We start from the raw sequence: 21,451 nt of genomic DNA on the forward strand, positions 1-21,451 counted from the left end.
CAGGTCCAAACTGCACAGGAAGCAAAGCCCAGCACAGTGTAACGTGCAGATTAGCGATCTGCGTGCTCACCAAACCCCAAACTTGTATTCCCACAAAACCTGTTTCCAGTAGAATATCAGCTGTCAGCATGCCACCATGCAGAACACAGCCACAGCAAATGAGTCCACAAGTGAAACTGTAAATCTTGCAAAAAGTGGGGGATTTCATGAAGTAGATGGGTGCGACGCCAAGAACCCAGCAGCAGATGACCGCAGAGACAGAGAACAACTGTAAAGGAAGTTGACAGACTTTCCAAAAAAGAAAAGAAGAAGGACTCGACCATCAAAGGATTCAGAGTGATTCTCAGGTTTGAGGAAGCCCTCAAATTTTTGCAGAAAGCATCCTCTAGTTTAAAAAAAAAAAAAAAAACATTAGAAGGGAAGGATGCTTACATACTCAACTCTTTTTTTTTTTTTTTTTTTTGGTACCGGGGATTGAACTCAGAGGCGATTAACCACTGAACCACATCTCCAATTTTATTTAGAGACAGACTCTTGCTGAGTTGCTTAGGGGGCCTCACTAAATTGCTGAGGCTGGCTTTGAACTCAGGATCCTTCTGCCTCAGCCTCCCCAGTAGCTGAGATTACAGGCATGTAACACCAAGACTGGCCCATACTCAACTTCGTCTGAAAAAATAAAATCTTCAAATATTAGCATTCAATGTCATTCTTTATTCCAATGTGTGCGTGGTTGTGATTACAATATTTTTAGTCATGGGGTACAACAAACATCGTCATTTTTAGTTTTTCTACGTAATAATGACCCCAGCTGGTTCCCCTCATCTCTGCAAGTTTTGGGTCCTCTTTTTAAAATAGAGTCACCTTCAAGCAATCTTCCAGGTACAGCTCCTCTTGCCTGTCAAGACAGACACCATACTCCCAAGACAGGAAGCCTTAAAGGGTGGTGCACATGTCCTCCCGCCCCCGAGCGCCATGGAACATCGGAGAGAAGAATCCACAGGTGGGGCCGGGTCCTCCACTACTCCTTAGAGGAGTAAGATTGGTTTGGTCAACGTTTTTGCTGTACAAAAAGGGAAACTGAGGCCCAGGAGGGCACAGACACCTTGGCCCACATCTACTGGGTACCCTCGCTGGCACTAGGAAGAACGCAATTAACGAAAGTCAAGAGTCGCGAAGCGCGCTCCACGTGGGAGCTGGGGACCGCGGTGCCCACTTCTGCCGCGGGACGCCTAGCGAGTCGCTGGCGCTCAGGCAACCTGAGGCTTCTGGAAGCGGAGCCCGGCGGCCCCCGCCAGCGTCGGCCCCCACGCGAGGGTGGGGCCTCGTCGGGGTCCTGCCGCTTTCCAGCAGGGCCCGCCGCCGCGGCCCGCGCCCCTGGCCCCTAGCCCGGCAGCCAGGCGGGAATCCCCCAGCCCAGCGACTCCGCGGGTCGGGGTCGCACAGGGCCGCGGCTGGCGCTCGCGCCGGGGTCCCCGCCGCCCCCCCTCCACCTCCCCCCGGGAGGGAGGAGGAGACTCGGCGGCCCTCCCCCGGCCCTCCCGGCGACGGCCGCGGCCAGCACCGTGCCCGCTCCACCCAGCCGCGGCGGGCCCACGTCCGGCGCACGGCCGCCCCGGCCCGAGGTGAGCTGGGACCGCGGGGCGGGACGCGGGGAGTCACCGCGGCGCGGGAACACGCTCAGGCTGCGAGCCTCCCGCGGGAGGGAAGGAGTTAAGTTGCGGGGCGGACTGGGGAAGAGGGGAGCAGTAGAGGCGCCCGCAGCAGCCCCCAAACTCCAAGCAGAACTTTCTGAACCCCCTCCCCCGGCGGCTCGCCCACCTCCCTGGGCTCCCGGCCTCTGGCCTCTGGCCTCAGGCGAGGAGTGGTGGGGGGGAAGGAGGCCGCCTTCGGAATGTCGCGGGCTGGGGCCCGGCGGGCGGGGGCGGCGGGCGGGGGCGGAATGTGGAACTCTCCCGGGGGACCCAACGTGGTCACCATGGCGAATGCGGGATGGACGGGCGGCACTGACCAATCAGGGCACGAAGCCCCGCCCAGGCTCGCGGCGGCTGCCAATGGGGGCCTTTGGCTGGGAGGGACCGCACTTCTTCGGCCGGAGACCCGCCGCCTGCCGCCCGCCGCCGGTCGCTAGGGGGAGCGGGGCAGCGCGCGGGACCTGGGCGGTAGCAGAGGGGGCGGCGAAGTGAGGACTAAGGCGACTGGGGAAGCCGTAAACGAACTTCGGGAAGGAGCTGGGGCTGGTGGAGCTACGGCTCTCTGCGAAGAGAAGGGAGTGGACCTCAGTCGCCCCACCGTTCCCGGGGTGCCAGAGTGCGACGGCGACAAGCCTGTTCCTCGCCCGGGGCCGCAGTTTGCCTACCTTAAGTGGAGACAGTAACCCTATCCCGCCCCACTCTCCATAGCGTGGGTAGGGGTTGGATTGGTTCAGATGAGCACATATTCTGCCCACCTGTTGGTTAGATCTTTTTAGGAATCTTATTAATGTCTTTCCCTATCCTGTAGGTAGGGAAACTGAGGCCCTGAGGCCAGGGACCTGCATATATCACTCAGTGTCCGTGGCAGAGCTGGGACTAGTGGAATGTCTGCTATATAAGGATGAGTAGTTTAAGGAGTTCCTGAGAGATCTGGCACTGGGGTCACCCGTGAAAGTGCCCACTCTCCTCCATCTCAGCTGTGCTTGTCCACTGGTACCGAGGACTCCCATTTTATAGGTGCTCCCAGAGGCTTTGTGCCCTTCAGGTAGGCATGACCCAGGAGAGAAGGCAACCAGTCCCAGTACCCCAGCTCCCTGCCCTGGCTTTGCTGCTGGTACACTGTGTGTGGACACGTAGCTGTCCTCTGGACTTCAGTTGCTCCATCTGTAAAGAAAGCGGTTTCGTTCTGTAATCTAGGATGTCTTTGTGACTCCTTAGTCTGAGATGGGGGGCAGCTGGGAACAGGCCAGGGTGCCCACCGCTGGGCTCAGGTCCAGCCTGGAGACCAGCTTTTCCACCTCCCAGTTTTCTTCTGGAGGTCCAGTGACTGGAGCCTAGGCAGCAGGTCAGAGGGACAGGTGCCCACAGTCTGTGGCCTGACCAGCCTTGGGCCCTGCACTTATCCAATCAGGCTGTCCTCTGTGGTTTCCTGCTGGGCTCTGCTCCCTGCCCACAGCCAGGCCTGTGGCCATGGGCTTGCCCCACAGCCCTACCTGAAAGGTTCTGGAAGGACATAGGGAGTTTCTGATCCTGGGAGGAGCAGTCAGGGCTGCTGGGCACCCCCATCCCCTCAGCTGGCCCCAATCCAGGTCTTAGCATTGCTCACAACTCTCAGTGGATACAGAGACCTATCCAAACATATTCAGGACAAAACACAAGGTTGTCTCCCTGTGGGTCAGTTGGGCTTCCTTAGGCAAGAGGCCATGAGATCACCCCTGAATGACCATAAGATCACCTCTGATTCTGACCTTGATCACAAACACGTTCAGACACCTACCTGTCTTAGAGCCTGAGAACTGGCTTCTGATCTTCAAGATGGCTCAACCCTTCCAAACTCTCCCTGGTCACAAGGGACAGTAGCATCTGTCCCTCTTCTATCCATCAGCCAGGTAGCATCACACAGCATCTGCTATGAGCTGGGCTCTGCAAGACCATCATGCTCTCATAGACTTCACAATGTGGCCATGGCCGTGGCTGAAACCCAGGGAGGCACTAGCACTCTGTACACAGAGATCAGGAGAGGCTTCCCAAGGGAGGGGATGCTGGGGTTTTGAAGGCTCAGTAGGAGTTTGCCGATGGAGAAGGAAGGAGGGAGAGACATTCCAGACAGATTTGTGAACAAGAGGATCCTGGTCTTTTTCTGTGGCAGGGCTGCTGAGGCCCTAGCCTGTGGTGGGTGAGTGTTGGAGTCAAACTTTTTTTTTTTTTTTTTTTTTTTTTTTTGTGGTGCTGGGAATCGAACCCAGGGCCTTGTGCTTGCAAGGCAAGCACTTTACCAACTGAGCTATCTCCCCAGCCCCTGGAGTCAAACATTCTTGCTTCTGTCCTGGGGTCCCACTCAGATCTGCTGCCCAGCTAAAAGAATGCAAGATCATGGTTCATCCTCCTGCCCTTCATCCCATCAGCCAACTTTAAGCAACTGCTGTATGCAGAGCCTGTCCTAGAAGCTCTTGGTTGCCCAAGTGTCCCTTCTGGGTGGAGGAACCTGTGCTGTAAAATGAGAGGGCAGCCAGCCAGGTCTGCCTGTGGGAGGTTACAGGGCTGTGCTCCCCAGGTGGGGTGGGGCTGGGGACATCAAGGCATTTCCTGGAGGTGAGGGCAACTGAACTGGAAAGATGGGTGGGGGTTTCAGAGAGTGGGAGGGGCACTGGGAAATCGGAGGGTCGCCTGAACAGAAACCAAAGGTTACAGCAGGAATAGGCCTGCTTGGCTGGGGGGAGGCAGGAGCGGGGAGGGTTGGGAGGGGAAGCCTTCCTGGGGCCTGTGGTGGCTGGTCCCACCCTGACCTGCTCCTTGGGGGTGGGGACATCCTGAGGGAATCAAGAGGCCACATACACATAGGTGCTCCCCATGCACTGAGTCTGGTGGGAAGGAGAAGGTGAGGTGTGTGGGGGGGTGGCCACTGCTGGAGCCTGGCTGTACAGCTGTGCCTTGTGCCTCTGCTGCATCTGCCTCCCTGTGCGTCCCCAAGCCCGTTATGGAGCGGGTGGCGTTGCTAGGCAGGTCTGGCTGCCCTTGGGTCAGGACTTCTGCTGTGCTAGTGGGGTGGGCTTCTCCATAAACCAGCCTGAGGACTTCTGCCTCCACCCATCCCCCACAGGTGCACACACCCCTCCAGGGCCTGTAGGGGAAAGGAAGGAGGCTTGTCCCCCAGTCTCCCTGTTCCCACTGCTCTAGCCCCCAGGAGGGGCCCTGCCAGGCGACTGGGAAGGGGAACAAGGACTGACTGGAGCCCCCACCCCCGCCTCTGGCATGGGTGCCTGGAAGCCATTAGGGGTCTGGGTGGCGCCTGCCCAGCCCCTACACCACAGGCTTGGGATTCCTGGAAGGAATCGGCACCCCCATCCTGGCCAAGCCCCACACCAGGCCTGGCAACTCCAGAGGCAGAGGATTGGCAGTGCCCCCTCCCTCCACACGGCTACTTTAGGGGCTACAGGAAGGGCCCAGCAGACAGGCCGGGCCAGCATCACTGTGGCAGGGCTGCTGGGCTGGCACTGGGTTTCCGTTGTCCCCTCCCCCTCCCCTTTCCCCAGCCGCACGCATTGTTTTTCTTTTCCAAGAACTTCTCCAAGTGGAGTTGGGCCAGGAAAATGGGGAGAGGAGGCATTTGCGTGTCTGCTTCTAGGGATGAGGACATCTTTGCGTGTCCTTGTGCCTGTTGCTATGCTGAGATGTTGTGTGTCTGTGTCTATAGATCAGTTTCTCCAGGTACCCATAGAGTTGTGTGTGCACTCGGATCTGCGTCCGTGTGTCTTGCGTGTTTATGTGTGTGGGATTGCATGTGTGTCTGCAAAGGTGTCTGTGTGTGCACAGATGTCAGGACACCCGTGGGCCTCAAGGCCAGCTACCCCATCGCCCAGGCAGAAACCCTGATCCTAGGGGCAGCTGGCCTGCCAGGGATCCCTAGGGGTGTCTGAACTGGGGCCTGGATCTGTGTGGCTGCACAAGTGGTGCTGGGCCCAGGACAGGTGTATGCGTATGAAACCAGGTGGTGAGAAGTTAGCAGCAAATAAAATACTCAGATGTCCCAAACTTGGGGCTCCTAAATCCAGGCTCACACCTAGGGAGCGTCACTCGCTGAGGGCCAGGGCCATTTCAAGCAGTGTCTAGATAAACCCCTCATGGGGAAGTGCTGGGTTGCAGCTAGGCACAGTGGCATTGCCAGTAATCCCAGCTGCTCAGGAGGCTGAGGCAGGAGGATGGCAAGTTCAAGATCAACCTGGGCAACTTAGTGAGACCCTGTCTCAAAGTTTTAAAAACAAATAAGGGCCAGGCCTCAGTGGAAGAGCGCTTGCCTTGCCTGTGCAAGGCCCTGGAAATCCCCAGTACTGCAAGGGAGGAAAGAGTATGAACTCGTTCCTATACTTCTCTCCCATTGTACAGGGAGGGAAACCGAGGCCTAGAAAGATGCAGGGTTGGTGGCAGAGCTGGGCCTGGAGTACCTATCTGGTGAAATAGTGAATAGACAGCAAAAGGACTAGAGAAATGTGATGTGGTCCCTGAGGAGCTGGGACACGAAAAGCCAGACCTGGGATGCCTGGCTGTCCTGGTGAAGGCAAGAGCAGGCAGGGCAGTGGCAACCGAGGCCAGCATTTGCCTGGGGACAAGAAGAGGAGAGGGCTGGGGCTGTGTGGGTTTTGTAAGGGAGAGATCAGGACGGCGGAGCGTGAGCCAGGTTAGAAGACTGGTGCCGCGGACAGTGCGGGTGCTCTGTGGGCTGTGGCCCTTTGCTGTTGAAGAACTGCTGGAGTTGAGGTCTCGCGGGGTGAGCTTGGGACTGAGGCAGGAGTGGAGTTCTGGCTGTTGGTAAGGAACGGGGCGCCGGCACCTGTAGGGCCAGGCTCACATTCTTAAACACCCACTCCGGCTCTTGCTGTGGACAGCGGATTTGAAGGAGTCAAAAGTGTGCGGGAGATGGCCAGGCAGGGGCCGCGGGAGGGGGGCCTGTGGCTACTGGATGGCAGCAGCACTTGGGGGTGAGCCTGGGAGCCCACCAGTCAGGCTGAGAGGAGCAGTCAGAGAGGAGGCAGCCCCAGAGAACCGGCCTGGAAGATCCATGCAAGCAAGACGAGCGGTGGTATGTCCGAAGCTAGAGAGGACATGCTGTCATGGTGGGGTGGCCAGAGGGCCAGGGAGATGGATGGAGTGAGGACAGCAAGTGTGGACCACTTTGTGGCCTTGAAAGGGAGGAGCAAGGGCAGGGAGGGGAAGTGCCAGGACGGACTGCAGCGGGGAAGGCCCCGAGAGAGGACAGCATTAGCAGGGGTGTGATGGGCAGGGAGGGGTCCTTGGATCAGAGGAGGGAGACCTCCCATGTCCTCTGAGGCTGAGAGGATGAGCCATGGCGCTGACAGCTTCCCATTCACATTAGACACACCGCCAACAGTGAGGGTGGAGGCTGGAAGGAGGTGGAGGCGCCTGAGTCTACACGCACTGCAGAGTCCTACCAGAAAGGGCAGGTCTTAGGGGCAGGTGTGACTAACCTGATAGGGAAGAAAGAGTGTGGGGTAGTGGGGCATGTTAGGGACAGAGAAGGACAGCCATCTCTTATTTAAAAGAAGAATGTTAGCCATGCTCAGTGGCACCTGCCAGCAATCCCACGACTCAGGAGGCTGAGACAGGAGGATCAAGAGTTCAAAGCCAGCCTCAGCAACGTGGTGGGCACAGGGGAGACTGAGGTGAGATACAGAGGTGTTTGCCACCGTGAGGAGGTCAGGGAGGGCAGCTACAGTGAAGAAGCCATCCCAGGCCCTCCATAAGATTGGTTTCCATCATTGTTGCCAGTGTGTGTGTTTATTCAACAAATCTACGCTGGCGTTTGAATCTGGATTCATAGACATGGTTGATGGCCATGGATTTTCACCTCAAATCTGAGAGAAATAAATGAGGTAATTCTCAAAAACCCCTGGGCATGGTACCTGGCTGCCGTCAGCCCTTTACAAATGGTCATTGTTATGGCACTAGAACTACAACAGTGGCCAAGCCCCATGTGGTGGGAGAGCAGACTCCGGTACAGCAGTGGGTAAGTGTGGTGAGGGAGACCCTGCAGGGGCTGAAGGGCCTGGCCTGCAGGTGGCCAGAGGGCTTCTGGGAGGAGCTGACAGCTCCCATGAGTTTCAGGATGGGAGAGCCCAGTGCAGGAAAGGCAGGCTGCGCCCAGGGTGTGTGAAAGAGGGCGGTCCTAAAGCGGTTCAGTGTGAAATGGCACCCAGAGGTCAAGGGCAGCAAATCAAGGCTTCAAATCTGCTGGGCTCCTGTGGGAAGGGACTCGGGTGCATCTGCAGGCCAGTGAGGAAGGGATTTCAGACACTGGTTGCCCTGGAACACACCTCCCTCCTCCTGCCTCTGCCCTCCCCTGCCCGGGGCCTGTGCCCAATCTTATGGACCTGGGACGATCAGCCTAATAATGGTTGTGTACTCCCCCAGGTGCAAGGAGACATCGCTACCGATGGCCTGGCAAGCAGTGGGTTGCAGTGACCATGCACAGTGGTAACACCAGGCGTCCCCCGCCCTGCCTCTGAACTAGGCCACAAGTTGGAGCCCAGCACCCTCCCGGCTGCGCCATGAGCCACGGGCCAAGTCCTCGGCTGGCCGAGTCTCCGCAGCTATCCAAGGGCAGCCTGCTGACCATCCTGGGCAGTCCGTCGCCTGAGCGCATGGGGCCAGTCGACTCGCTGCCACCCACGCCACCCAGTGGCACGCCCTCACCTGGGCCACCGCCCTCGCTGCCCTTGCCGCCGCCACCCACGCTGCTGGCAGACGGGGACTGGGAGAGCCGCGAGGAGCTGCGGTTGCGGGAGCTGGAGGAGGCGCGCGCGCGAGCGGCGCAGATGGAGAAGACCATGCGCTGGTGGTCGGACTGCACAGCCAACTGGCGTGAGAAGTGGAGCAAGGTGCGCGCGGAGCGCAACCGGGCCCGCGAGGAGGTGCGCCAGCTGCGCCAGCGCCTGGACGCGCTTACCAAGGAGCTGGCAGGCGCACGGCGCGAGCGCCAGGAGGCGCAGGGAGAGTGCGAGGCGAGGGGCCGCGAGCTGGCCCGGCTTCGGGGCTCCCGGGGCACCTCGGACAAGACGCATGACGGTCCCGAGCCGGATCCCGAGAGGGAGCACGAGCCCGTGCGCGATATCGGGTCAGAGAGGCCACAGGACAGCCAGGTGCGCGGAGGCCGGAGGGGTTTGGGAGGAGGCGCCAGCGCTGTGCTTGGGTCTGGAAGTGAGTGGGACTGACTGACCTGACCAGAAGTCAGGGCTGCAAGGAGCTGGTGAGGGCCAGGCCACCTGGGGGTGGAGTGGTTTACTCCTGCAGGCTGGGCTCTGGGTCACCTCCCTTCTGTTGATCCTCAGCCAGGAAAATTGGAAATTCTGTTAGCCCCTCTAGTCCCACACCTGAGAAGTGAACAGAACCAAAGAATTATCCCCTTTGACCAGCAGGACAGGAATTCCACGAAGTCAGGATTAGTAGCAGAGCTGAATCTATTCATTTGTCAAATTTGAATGGAGAGGGGATGCACCAATCTAAGCTGAGGGTGGGGCTTTTAGGGCACTAGGAGCAGCAGAGGTGGTCCCTGACCCAGGTTGGGTAGGGGGTGGTGGCAGGTTCACAGAAGCTTTCTTGGAAGAGGCCACATTTTAGCTGAGACTAGGAAGATCTGTGGGAATTAGCTATGCAAAGTGCCAGATGGCATTCCAAGTGATGGAAATTAGAAAGGTCCAGAGGCTGGGAGGGCCTGGTGGGTTTGGGGAATGGCAACAACCACCCCCTGGACCAGTGCCTTGGCCCAGCACCTCCGCCTGCTAAGCCCTGCCCACAGTTACCTGCTGAGGACCCAGGGCACAGGGAGGGGTCAGAACCAAGGTCCAAACTGGTGACTAGAGTTGCTTGGGTTTGAACTCAGGCCATCTGGCTCCAGAGTCCATGCTAATAATCAGTACAGCTGGGGCATTAATGGTAGGAAAGGAGGGCAGCCTCTCCTGAGCCTGTTTCCAGAAGGCCACCTGAGGCATGTCCTGATTCAGCTCCCCAGTTCCAGCCCCAGGCAGCCCCTTTCCAGGCGAGCATCTCGGCTGCCCCTCCTCTGGCCTAGCCATGTCTCTGTGGCCTAGAGTGGGCACTACTACCTCCCGGTGACCGAAGTCTCCTCTCCCAGGTCAGCCTGGTGTTTGGAGAAGGTGTCCCTGGTCCTGATTGGGACCTCCCAGTGCTGTTCCTGCCTAATACTCCTTCTGGTTATCATCACAGTCCAGGAGGCTGTGGGGACAGTGGGGAGAGACAGATCTGCAGTCTGAGCTTCACTCCTAACAGCCTCTTCTGTGTGCTGTGACCCAGGAAGAGTCCCTTCCTGCCCTGTTTTATCTGTGAAAAGGGGGTTTGGACCAGGTGGTGTCCAGGGCGCCCCCCTCAAACAATCTGAGATCCAGGAGGAGGAAGAGATCACCCTCGGGGACTCCTCAATCCACATGCCTCAGTGTCTACCCCCAAAAAATAGGACTGGAGAGCTGGACTCCCTGGAGGAAATTCATTCCTAAGCCTTGAGAGGAGTCTGCACTTGTTGGTTCTGAGTGTTGGTTCTGACCGGTGCTGCCGTATGTTTGTGTACTGCCAGTGACAGAATACTCAGCACCTTTCCTGGGGAATCCTCCAGGATTCAGGAAACCTTGGTGTCTGACTGAGGTGAAGGGTGTGTCCCTCTTCCCAGAGACTGGAAGGCAGGCAGCAGAAGAGGAACCAGGGCCCAGAGATACTGTGTGGCTTTCCCAAGCTGATCCCAGACCAGGGTCTGAGACAGGCTGTAAGAAAGGCCTCCAGGGCTGGGGCTCAGTGGCCCCTGGTGCAGCCTCCGCCTTGGTCCCCACAGGAGCTGGATCTGGTGGAGAACCTCCTGAGGAGCAGACCGGAGGAGCCCGAGGGCAGCTGGGAGGCTCGAAGCGTGGGCTCTGGGGGCCCTCGGGGCAGCTCCGGCCGCCAGGAGCGTAACCGGCTACCCTGGGAAGACACAGCCAGCACCGAGGAGGACACCTCCAAGCTGACCGCCCTGCGCCTGCGGCTGGATGAGTCCCAGAAGGTGCTGCTCAAGGAGCGAGAGTGAGTCCGAGGGCAGGCGGGGACGGGGGCTGGGCCGGGCTTCCAGAAGGAAAGTCAGCGTCACAGAACCTGAGACTGCTGAGGTACAGGCACTATTTAGGCCTATTTAGCATTGGATTTTGGAGGCCCCAAGGCAGATTTTTCTTTATTCATTCTAATAACACATCTTGGACATCTCTGGACCAGGCACTGTGCTCAGTCCTAATGACATGGCCATAAATAAGACAATTCCCTGCCTTCCTGGCACTCATGTTCTGGTGGGGGAGAGAGCGCTGCGGGCAGAGGTGAAAGCAGGAAGGGGGCAGGGAGGTGTTGAGAAGTGCTCCTTTTGGCTTGGCGAGGGGGTTGGGGGTGTGAATGCATCTGGAGGTCCAGAGACAGGTCTGGGCTGGATGTAGAAAAGCAAGAGTCATCAGCCAGTAGGTGCTATTGAAAGCTGGGGACCAGTGAACCAGAGGAGTGGGTGTGGACAGGGGGAGGTCCACGATGGATCCCTGGAGCCAGCCACGTTAAGGTCAAGTTTAGAGGTCATTAAAGGAAGGGGGAAATAGCACAGGAGATGGGAGAAGGGAGCCAGTTCAGGGAAAGGGCGACCAGAGGAACCAAGAGAAACTACACAGAGAATAGACGTCAGCTGATCAATACCAACAGGACGGAGCTCTGAACATTGGGTTTATAGCATGAAAGTCCCCATAGGCCTTGATCAGGGCAGTTCAGAGGGCACATGCCTGATGCTAATGCATATGCTTCAACTTTGCTGTCCTTAAGTTAAATATGTAGTGTGATCTGTCTACCCACCTGATCTTATTTTTATTTTCTCATTCCCAGAGTGCTGGGGACTCGAACCCGGGTCTCCAGGATGAGAGGCAGGCACTCTACGAAATGGCTATATGGCCTGCCCACCTGATCTTATTTTTAAAAGTAAACATAGGAGCTGGGGTAGCTCAGAGGTGGAGTGCTTATGTAGCATGCTCGAGGCCCTGGGTTTGACCTCCAGCCCCACAGCGGTTAAAAAATCCATAATGTGGGGCTGGGGAGATAGCTCAGTTGGTAGAGTGCTTGCCTTGTAAGCGCAAGGCCCTGGGTTTGATCCCCAGCACCCAAAAAAAAAAAAAATCCATAATGCCTTTGTGAAGAGGAAGGCCAGGGTGATACTTCTGTAGATGTTGCTGCTTCTTTGGCCAAGGAATGCCAAAAGTGACCAGCAAACCACAGAAGCTAGGAGAGAGGCCCTGAAACAAGCACCTTCTCACCGCCCAAGATAGGCCCACCTCTGCCAGCACATGACCTTGGACTTGAAGCCTGCAGATCTGAGAGAGAATAAATTGCTGCTGTTTAAACCAGAAATACCAAACAAAACCAACCTAATGGTAATGGATGTAGCTCAATGGTGGAGGACTTGTCTAGAATGTACAGGCCTGGGTTCAATCCCCACACTGCCAAAAATAAGATCAACCGAATGTCCTAACTGAAATAGAAAATATAGGCATTTGCCTGCCCCTTCCTGTTCCTTTCCCAGGGATAAGATGGCACTGAGCAGGAACATCGAGAAGCTGGAGGGGGAGCTCAGTCAGTGGAAGATCAAGTATGAAGAGCTGAGCAAGACCAAGCAGGAGATGCTCAAGCAGGTGAGTCAGAGACAGCCGGCTTCCTGGAAGTGGCAGAGACACGCTGTTGAATCTTGGGAGTTGGGACGGGAGACAATAGAATGTGTTCATCCATGGTCCGGAGATTGGGGCAGGCAGGTAGGTGCCTTCAGGAGGTCACCTTGTGGAAGCCAGGGACAGGGAGGCAGCAGTAAAGAGACACATAATGTCATGAGACACAATGGAGCGTGGGCCAGGAAGGGCCTCTCTAAAAGGACATTTGAGGCAAGACCTGAAAGGGTTAGAAGAAGCCATCTTTGAGAAGGGGTGGGAGCAGCCGTTCACCGCAACTGCAGACATCCTGTGGCCAGAACAAGCCTAGAGAGTGAAGAACACAGAGAAGGCCCGTGTGGCTGGAGAGTAGTGAGAGGCGAGGCCACAAAGTGGTCTAGATCTCACAGGACGAAGACGAAGGAGTAGTCAGTGTGATGTTCACTGGGTGCTGGTGTGTGCCGGATGTCATGGCAGTCAAGGGAACTGGGCCCTCACATCCCCATATTACAGATGAGGAAACTGAGGCTCCTGAGAGGGGAGTGGACCACTGCAGTAAGAGGTCTCAGGAGAGGCTGGGCTGCCTCCTGTGCAGACCTCAATGGCCACCAGGGGGCACAACCAGCCCAGGAAAGCCTGGCTGGATCCACTGGGTTTCCAGAGGTAGCAGGATGTGGGACACCTCACAACCTGAAGCTCTGCCCTGGAAGAGGCTGGTCATCCCGTAGACCCTCTTAGGGAAGCTCCTAAAAGACCGAGTACTGGACCCCTCCCTTCCGTCCTGAATCATCCGTCACCTCTGGGGCTTGAGTGCAGGACCTACCTCGTGAATCTCTTCACCTTGTGAAGTGCAGACCTCTTGAAGAAAAGTGAATGAAACACAGATACACAGTTTAGCAGAAAACTGTCTCTTGCATCTGGGACCTTTTGCTCGGCCTGATGTTTTGAGCCTCATTCTCTGGCCGGTGTGGAGCAGCAGTGTGCTGGGTTCTGCTGGTGCCAGCGCGGAGTGGTAGTGTTTTAAAAGCACCCGAGCAATCCTGATGCGCTGCTCGCAGAGCAGGGTTTGGATCAGTGCTTGCTGAGGGTTGCTGTACCATGGCCAAGCAGGGACACAGGCAGAAGACGGACGCGCTCTCCGTCCTCCCGACTGGCAATTCCAGTGGGCCACTAGGCCAGGTGGCCAGGAGAGGCCTCCCCAAGGAGGGGTCCTTTAGGCTATGCCTGAGGATAAAAAGAGCCAGTCCTGCGGAATACCTCAGAATGTTCTAGGCACACATGTGCAGGGGCTGCATTATAGGCAGGAACTCGGTGTGTTCAAGCAATCAAGGGGAAGGAGGTAGGAACTGAGGTTGAGGAAAAGCAGAGAATCCACTTGTGAGGGCTCATGACATCACAGGAGCTGGATTTTGTCCCAAGCTCCCTGGGAGCCATTGACGGGGATCTTGGTCTTGGGGGAGGCATCCAGCTGAATTTAGCTCTCTTCAAAGCTCACTCTGGGGCACAGTCCTAGAGAATGGCTGGGAGGACCAGGTGGACACGGTGGTCTCGATGGTAAGGAGGCCGGAAGGGGCGGACAGTGGAAGTGGCAGAGTGGTCAGTCAGGATCCGTCTGGACCCCGCTCCCCATTTGGGCCCGGCCTAGGGCTCTGCTGAGTGCTCCTCCCCAGACCTGGTTTTGGGATGGATCCTGGCGGTTTTCTTGTAAACAGGCTGGGCGATATCCTTGCAGCTCAGCATCCTGAAGGAGGCGCACCAGGACGAGCTGGGCCGCATGTCTGAAGACCTGGAGGACGAGCTGGGTGCGCGGTCCAGCATGGACAGGAAGATGGCCGAGCTGAGGGGCGAGGTGAGGGGCCTGGGGCCCGGGGAGCAGGGCCCTGCCTCCATCAGCCAGTCGCAGGGAACGAGCAGGAGCCAAACCCCCAGGACCCCCACACAGGGACCAGAAGCTCCCCCACATCCTGCACAGCATGGAAGACGCTCAGCTTAAATATAGCCCCTGCAGCTGGATCTGGCTTCCTGCAGCCAAAAACGGCTCCCGGAGGTGGCGGGGCGTCCAGCCTGGCCCTCCTCGCCCCTCCCGCCGCGGCTCACTCCGTCCTGTGCGTTGCAGATGGAGCGGCTGCAGGCCGAGAACGCAGCCGAATGGGGCCGCCGGGAGCGCCTGGAGACGGAGAAGCTGGGCCTGGAGCGGGAGAACAAGAAGCTGCGGGCTCAGGTCGGGGACCTGGAGGAGGCCCTGGCCCGGCGGCGGCGGCAGACAGCCAGCGCCCTGGACTGCGACCTGCGGACCAGTCAGGCCGCACTCTTCGAGAAGAACAAGGTGGGGCAGGAGCGGCGCAGCCAGGGCGTCCCCTGCCGTGAGCCAGGCCTGTTGCTCAGCACTGTACAGGTTGAGCCTCCCTGATCCAAAAAACCGAAATTTAAAATGCTCCATGATCCAGAACTTTCTGATCCATCCACATGTAGAAAATCCCACACCTGACATGATGGGTCACAGTCAAAACAGGTACACTAAAAACATTGTATAAAATTATGTTCACCCTCTGTGAATGAGGTATATGAGGAATAGAAGAAACAAACTAATTTCACGTTTAGGCCAGGTGTGGTGGTGCACACCTGTAAACTCAGCAACTCAGGAGGCTGAGGCAGGAGAATCACAAGTTTGAGACCAGCCTCAGCAACTTAGACCTTTGTCAAAATTTAAAAATTGAAAGAGATAGGGATGTTGGTAAAGCACCTTGAAGTTGAATACCTAATACCAAAAAAAAAAAAAAATTATGTTTAGGTCTGGGTCCCATCCCCAAAATACCTCATTGTGTACATGTAAATATTCCAAAACTTGAAATATGAAACACTTTTGGTCCCAAGCATCTTGGATGAGAGAAGCTCAACCGATAGCTGCTTTTACTGTTATACTGCTCAACCCCCTGCATGATAGACCAGCCACATCTACTGAGCTCCTACTGTGGTCAGGCCCAGTGATAAACCAGAGCAGCTGCTTGAATTGAGCATCTGCTTCTGTGCTGGGAACCCAGCCGTGAACGGACGATGCGGCCCACCTCCCCACCCCTGGAGGAGCTGGGAGCTCAGGGGAGGCAGGCGTGTTCTCACTGTCCCCTGTGCTCATGCTGCTCACAGCTCCATGGTTGTGGCGGGAAGAGGGGATGCCCAGGAACCGAGCTTAAGCCCAGGGTCCTGGAAAAGCTCCCCAGAGTCAGTGGGGTTTCAGCTGAGTCTTCAAGAAGAGTAGATGTTAACTGGTGAACTGATTTGGTGGGGGTGGGGAGGGGAGAACTGGGACATGGACTTCAGAGGAATGAGAAGGCCAACAGGGCTAGAGGGGAGTGAGCACGGGGTCCCAGAGTACATGAGGCAGGAGGTGAGCCGGGCACGGTAGCTCACACCTGTAATTCCAATGACTCTGGAGGCTGAGGCAGGAGGATCGCAAGTTTGAGGCCAGCCCAGGCAACTTGGCAAGACTCTGCCTCAAAATAAAAAGGGCTGGGGATGTAGCCCAGTAGTAGAGCTCCCTGGGTTCAATCCCCAGGACCATAGAAAATAAGTTATAAATAAAATAGGTGGTAAATGTGAGCAGGCTGGTGCCCACTGTGCTGGGTGAGGGGTGATGGGCGTCAGACCAGTGGGGAGGCCATTGCCGCCCCCAAGGAAGCAAGAAATGATGGAGTCCAGACCCGATGGGCTGGTGGAGAGAAAGGACGCTACCATTTTGCAGAAGGGAAAGCAGATTCCAGCCCTGAGGGATGGGCATCTTTGCTGGCTGGTCCTCCTCTTCCCAGCCACCCTGCCTCTGCCTCCTTTTCCTCAGACGCCTGCTCCTCAGCTTTACTCATCCTCAGACCCAGGACTATAAATGCCTCATGTCCCTCCTCAGAAATCCTGCCCTGCAGCTCCAGCATCTGCTGGGCACCTTCAGGGCACCTCAGTTCCACGTCTAAAGTGGGGCCAGGTGCTGCACGCCCCAGCCTTCTCCTTCCTGGCCTCCCTAGAGGTACCTCCACTGCTCTCCAGTGACACACATAATGCTGTGTTCTCAGCAGCAGGTGGGGGGTGCTGGCAAGAAGAGCCACCCCACGTCCCCAGAACTGCCTGACCCATCCCGGACTCTGACTCTGACCCTGACTCGGACTCCCTGGCACAGTGCCCAGTGTGACAGAGTCCTCCCTGTCCCACCCCCACCCCCAGGAGCTGGCAGACCTGAAACACGTGCATGGCAAGCTGAAGAAGCAGCTGCAGGAGAAGGTGGCGGAGCTGGCGCACGCCAGCCGGCGGGTGGAGCAGCACGAGGCGGAGGTGAAGAGGCTGCGGCTGCGGGTGGAGGAGCTCAAGAAGGAGCTGGCCCAGGCCGAGGATGAGGCAAGTGCCGCGGCTGAGCAGCTGCAGCTTCCGGGGGAGGGGGGCTCCAGGGCCCTGCGCGCTCCAGGCTGGGGCCCTGCGGCCTGGCATGCGCTCCCGTCGTCAGTAGGTGAGTGACGGGCAGATGCATGGACAGGCGCTGGGGCAGGAGGGTGGGAGGAGCAAGGACCAGGTGTGGCAGGTGAGTGGAGGAAGGACGAGGGGTGGGTGGGCGAGTGGAGAGCTGATGGAAGGACAGAAGGAGGCTTCCGTGGATGGACGAGCAGATGGGTAAAGGACGAGGTGGACAGACGGACAGGAGGAGGGAGAGTGGGTAGAGGCGCTCAAACGGCAGCTGTCTGACGCTGGAGGAAGGATGGGTGGACCTGGGCATGCAGACAGATGGTACCTGGACGCAGATAGCTGGACGGCTGACTGCCTCCGTGGGCGGAAGGATGAATGACGGGGAGGAGGGAGGGCTGATGGGAGATGGCGTGTCCTCGGTGGTCAGAGGGGTGCTGGTTAGATCTGTGATGGTGAAAGGGGTGGGCACTGCATGGGCAGATGCAGGCCGAGGGGGACAGACAAGTGGATGGCCCGATCAGTGACCGGGACGGGAGAGGATGATGGATTTGGAGGGTCACAGCAGTGACGGAGAGGACCTCGGGCCAGGCCTTGGGAGCAAACACACAGTCCCGCAGTGGTGCGGAGGAGTGTCTGGGCCTGGGCTGCCCCCGCCCACGGGGCCCCTTGTGCTCTTGTCCCTGCCCACCCTCAGCTGGACGAGGCCCACAACCAGGCGCGCAAGCTGCAGCGGTCCCTGGATGAGCAGACGGAGCAGAGTGAGAACCTGCAGGTGCAGCTGGAGCACCTGCAGTCCAGGTAGGCCAGCAGGAAGCAGCCGCGGGAGGGTCCGCGCTGGGGTACAGCCAGGCCTCCACGCCCACAGAGCCAGGGGGCAGGTGGAGGAGGAGGGGTCCTGGGGCCCGAATCCTGTCCCTCCCAGGCCGGAAGGGCCAGGGCCAGGAAACCAAGGGGGGTGCAGGAAGCCAGGCCAGCTGGGGGCCTGGAATTGTCTTGTAGCAGGCAGGCTACGGGTGGGGCCAAAGGGCAGGAAGCCAGCCAGAGAGGCCAGGCCCAAGGAGCAGAGCCCTGGGAGGGCTCGCAGGCCCGGGCACCGTGGACAGAAAGAGAGCCCCGTGATCTCAGGGCTGGGGTGACTCCAGGCCAGCAGGGGTCTGAGGGTCTGGAGGCCAGGGAATGACAGAAGGCCCTGCCCCTGCCAGCAGGACCGGCAACCCCACAGCGAGACCAGAGGATCTCTGACTGCGGGCACACTCCCCTCCCTCCCCACGCCCTCTGAGAGCCACACCTCCCTGCGCTTCCCTAATGCCAGGAGATGGCAGAGAAGCTCAGGGCCAAGCCCTGCCCACTGCACAGCTAGGAGGCCAGAGGGGTGCCATGGCCACAGTACTGAGCAGCATCCTTCCCTGTGCCCAGCCCTGGCCAAGCCCTCACCTGCCTGCTCTTACCTGCAGCCAAGCTGCCTGGGTGGTGGGAAGCTCCATGCTCTGTGCTGAGGAGCTGCGTCATCTTGGGTCACTTAACCTCTCTGGGTCAGTTTCCCCTGTCTGTAAAATGGGGGTGATAGTAGTTATTACCTCTTGGCCACTGGGAGAGCTAAATGGGCTGATCCGTGCTTACGAAAGCTCCTGGCACAATACGTGCTGAGTAATCTGAGCTGCTGCTGTTACTACCACTGTTACTACCATGGCCGCCAGCCCTGAGGAGCACGTGTGTGTGGGTTAGATACTGTGCCACACGCAGCGAGTTCCTTCTGAAAGAGGAAGGGAGAGATCTTTTTTCCTAGGGGGCTGGTAGAGGAGGAAACTAAGGCCCAAGAGAGAAGTCCTTGCTCAGCCACACTGCTGGCGGGTGGCCAGGTGGATCACCCCCTATCATCGGCACCCATATTTGTTGAGCATGTATTATGAGCTGAGAGCTCATGGCCGAGAGTCCAGGCTGTGGACAGCGGTGTGCTGTGGCTGACTGAGCCCCGGTTACCCATCTCCCTGAGACGATGCCCTTAGCGTTGTGCAGGGACCCTGCTGAGGGTCCGGGTCAGGCCCAACGTGGCGGGCTCTGCCCGTGCTGCCGCTGCACACACCCCTCCGAAGGCCACCTCGTCTCGGGCTTCCCGCAGTCTCTGCCACGTTCTTCAGGAGCCATAAACTCCCGAAAAGGCAGGTGGGCTCTGCTTCGCCTCCCAGGCTCCTCCCTGGGGGCCAGCAGGGCCACCCAGCACCGCTGCTTCATTTTAGTTTCCAACTTTTTATACTCTAATGTTCCAGGGACAGCTCAGTAAATCACCACGAGGTAATGGAGCCCCCGCCCGCGCCCCTCCCTGCCCTGTTAATAATTCATGCCTTCCAGTAAGCTGCGGCCAGGCGGCCACTCCGGGCAGGGGAGGGGCACTCCCTCCATCAGCCCTTCTTAGGGTCCACGTTGGTCTTGTACATCTGGTTTTAGGGATCTTGATGTGAGGAACTAGGGCCGGCCTTGGGAATGTGAGGGGCTCAGACCCCCCAAACCCTGCTCCTCCTGCTCTCGGAGTTTGCCCGGGACCCCACCCCAGCAGCGTGCCCTCAAGACCCAAAGCCCACGCTCAAGCCCAGCCCCACTGCCGCCTTCCCGGGACTGGGGAAGTCACTCAGTCACTCAGCGTCTTTGGGCCTCAGTTTCTTTGTCTATAAATAGACATGACAGTAGCTCCTCCCTCCGTCTCAGCCACAGCAGAGGTCACACAAGGTGCTGGCAGCTGTCAGGGCCTGGGGAGGCTGGGCACTGTCAGCCCACTGCAGCCAGCCAGGAGGTGGCAGGCTCCCGCTGACCTGTCACTCCACCCCCAGGCTCCGCAGGCAGCAGCAGAACGCCCCCCTCTTTGGGAAGATCCGCAGCACCCGCTTTGGCACCGAGGAGGCGGGGGATGGAGCCAGTGACCTCGATGAGGATGAGGACCTGCAAATCCAGGTGGCCTAGACCCTCCCAGGGCTGGGCAGGACCAGCCGCAAGCCACAGACCCCGGGCTGCCTGTGGCCGCCGTGGGTCCAGTCACTGCCCCCGCCACGGACCACTTCCTACTCTCCCAGGGAGGCACCGCCATCCCCCCGCAGCCTGGGGAAGGAAAGCCTGTCTTATATATATGCCCAGGGCTGCTTGGGCCCCTTTGGTTTAATAAACACAGGGCCACTAGAGGCCCAGTCCAGTTGACCCCAGCATCCAGGACCTATGCGGGGTGGAGCCTGTCCGGACAAGGTTGCTGGGGTCCCCACCGGGCTGCCTTGGTGGCCCAGCAGGAGCTGTTCATAACAATGCCATGAGCCCAGTCTTTTGTAATAAATGGAGTTCAAGTTCTTGGGGTCAGAGTCCTAAGAGTGTGGCAGATACAGGAGGGACCTGGGGGTCAGCGTCAGCCTGTATCGGACACTGAACCAGAGCTCAGGAACATCGAGTGACGGAATGAAGGAAGGAATGGACATGGGAGCTGGAAGGAGGAATGCAGTGCACAGCCAACGTGGAGATGTGGAGGCTTCAGTTCTGATACCTGATGGTTCCAGTTTCTATTTTGGTCCTCCCTGGCTGTGCAATCTCAGGGAAGTTACTTGTCCTGTCTGAGCCTTAATTTCTCCAACCGTAAGTTAAGTTGTCTCAGAGAGTGGTCAAGAGAATTAGATGAGTTTCTTCAGAGCTCAGTAAAGGTTAGTAGTTATTACAGTGCTTGGAGGTCTGCCCTGGAGCAGGGGGCGGGGATTTGCCAGCTGAGTATAGGGGGTGAAGTTCAGGTGATTAGATGGCAGTTCACCCAGAGGTAGGTGGGGACACAGTAAATAATGAACACTTTCCCTCAGCTCTGCTCTAGGGAGTAGTAAAATTACAGGTAATTTTATTTTATTTTTGATGTTTTTAATTTCAAAACCTTCTATAGCCAGCAAATTATGTTAAGTCTGATAGGAATGGTTATCAGGAACACAGCAGCAGATCCTTTTGAGCCTCTCGAAGTCGAGGGTCCCCCAGGGGACCTGCCTCAGGGGATGAGGTGCTCTGGATGGATTCTGAGCACCAGGGCTTGCTCCAGGGCTGTGCTAGAGGCTGATCCAGCCCAGCCCCGCCGCTCCCTGCCAGGGGTGAGGAGCTGTGTTCAGTGATTCTCTGAGTGTGGCCTAATCATGAAGTACTGGACCCCAGTACTGTGGTCTCAGGGACACCACTGGCCTGAGAGGAGAGCAGAGGTGGGCCCAGGAGCCCAGCTGGCAGCTGGCCACCGTGGCAGAACACTTGTCCTTGTTGCTAAGCCTCCTAATGATGCGCCAGAGGCCCCAGGTCCCCTCCTGGGCTCCACAGGGCAAAAAGCAAGTGAGGGAGAGAGTCAGTCCTGGAGGTCCCCTGGATGACTCTCTGCCCCTCCAACCCCCATCCTGTAACCAGCACCAGCAGAAAAGGGACCATTTCCTGCCAAACAGGAAGTGGGCCTGAGAAAGGCTAAAAGTGCTGCCCTTTGACCCCCAGGAGCCAGACCCTTGCTGGTAGTAACCCTGGGAGCCACCTCCACCTGCCCTGCCGTCCCAGACACAGAACAGACCCCATCCGGCGCCCCAGACACCCTGGCACCTCGGCGAGATAGAG

At 58.0% G+C, this 21,451-nt stretch overlaps 1 protein-coding gene across 1 annotated transcript; it reads left to right on the forward strand.

Annotated features, from left to right (window-relative positions):
• The first annotated feature begins 1,319 nt into the window (after positions 1-1,319).
• Positions 1,320-20,425, forward strand: Ccdc102a (coiled-coil domain containing 102A). Its single transcript, XM_047528676.1, has 9 exons — positions 1,320-1,622; positions 8,118-8,845; positions 10,546-10,772; positions 12,292-12,400; positions 14,142-14,258; positions 14,526-14,735; positions 16,619-16,789; positions 17,547-17,650; positions 19,678-20,425. Exons 2-9 carry the CDS (start codon positions 8,255-8,257, stop codon positions 19,805-19,807), a joined length of 1,659 nt encoding a protein of 552 aa, XP_047384632.1. The 5' UTR covers positions 1,320-1,622; positions 8,118-8,254; the 3' UTR covers positions 19,808-20,425.
• Positions 20,426-21,451: the final 1,026 nt, after the last annotated feature.

The sequence above is a fragment of the Sciurus carolinensis genome, chromosome 16 (genome assembly GCF_902686445.1).
Source record: "Sciurus carolinensis chromosome 16, mSciCar1.2, whole genome shotgun sequence".
Classification (NCBI taxonomy): Eukaryota; Metazoa; Chordata; class Mammalia; order Rodentia; family Sciuridae; genus Sciurus; species Sciurus carolinensis.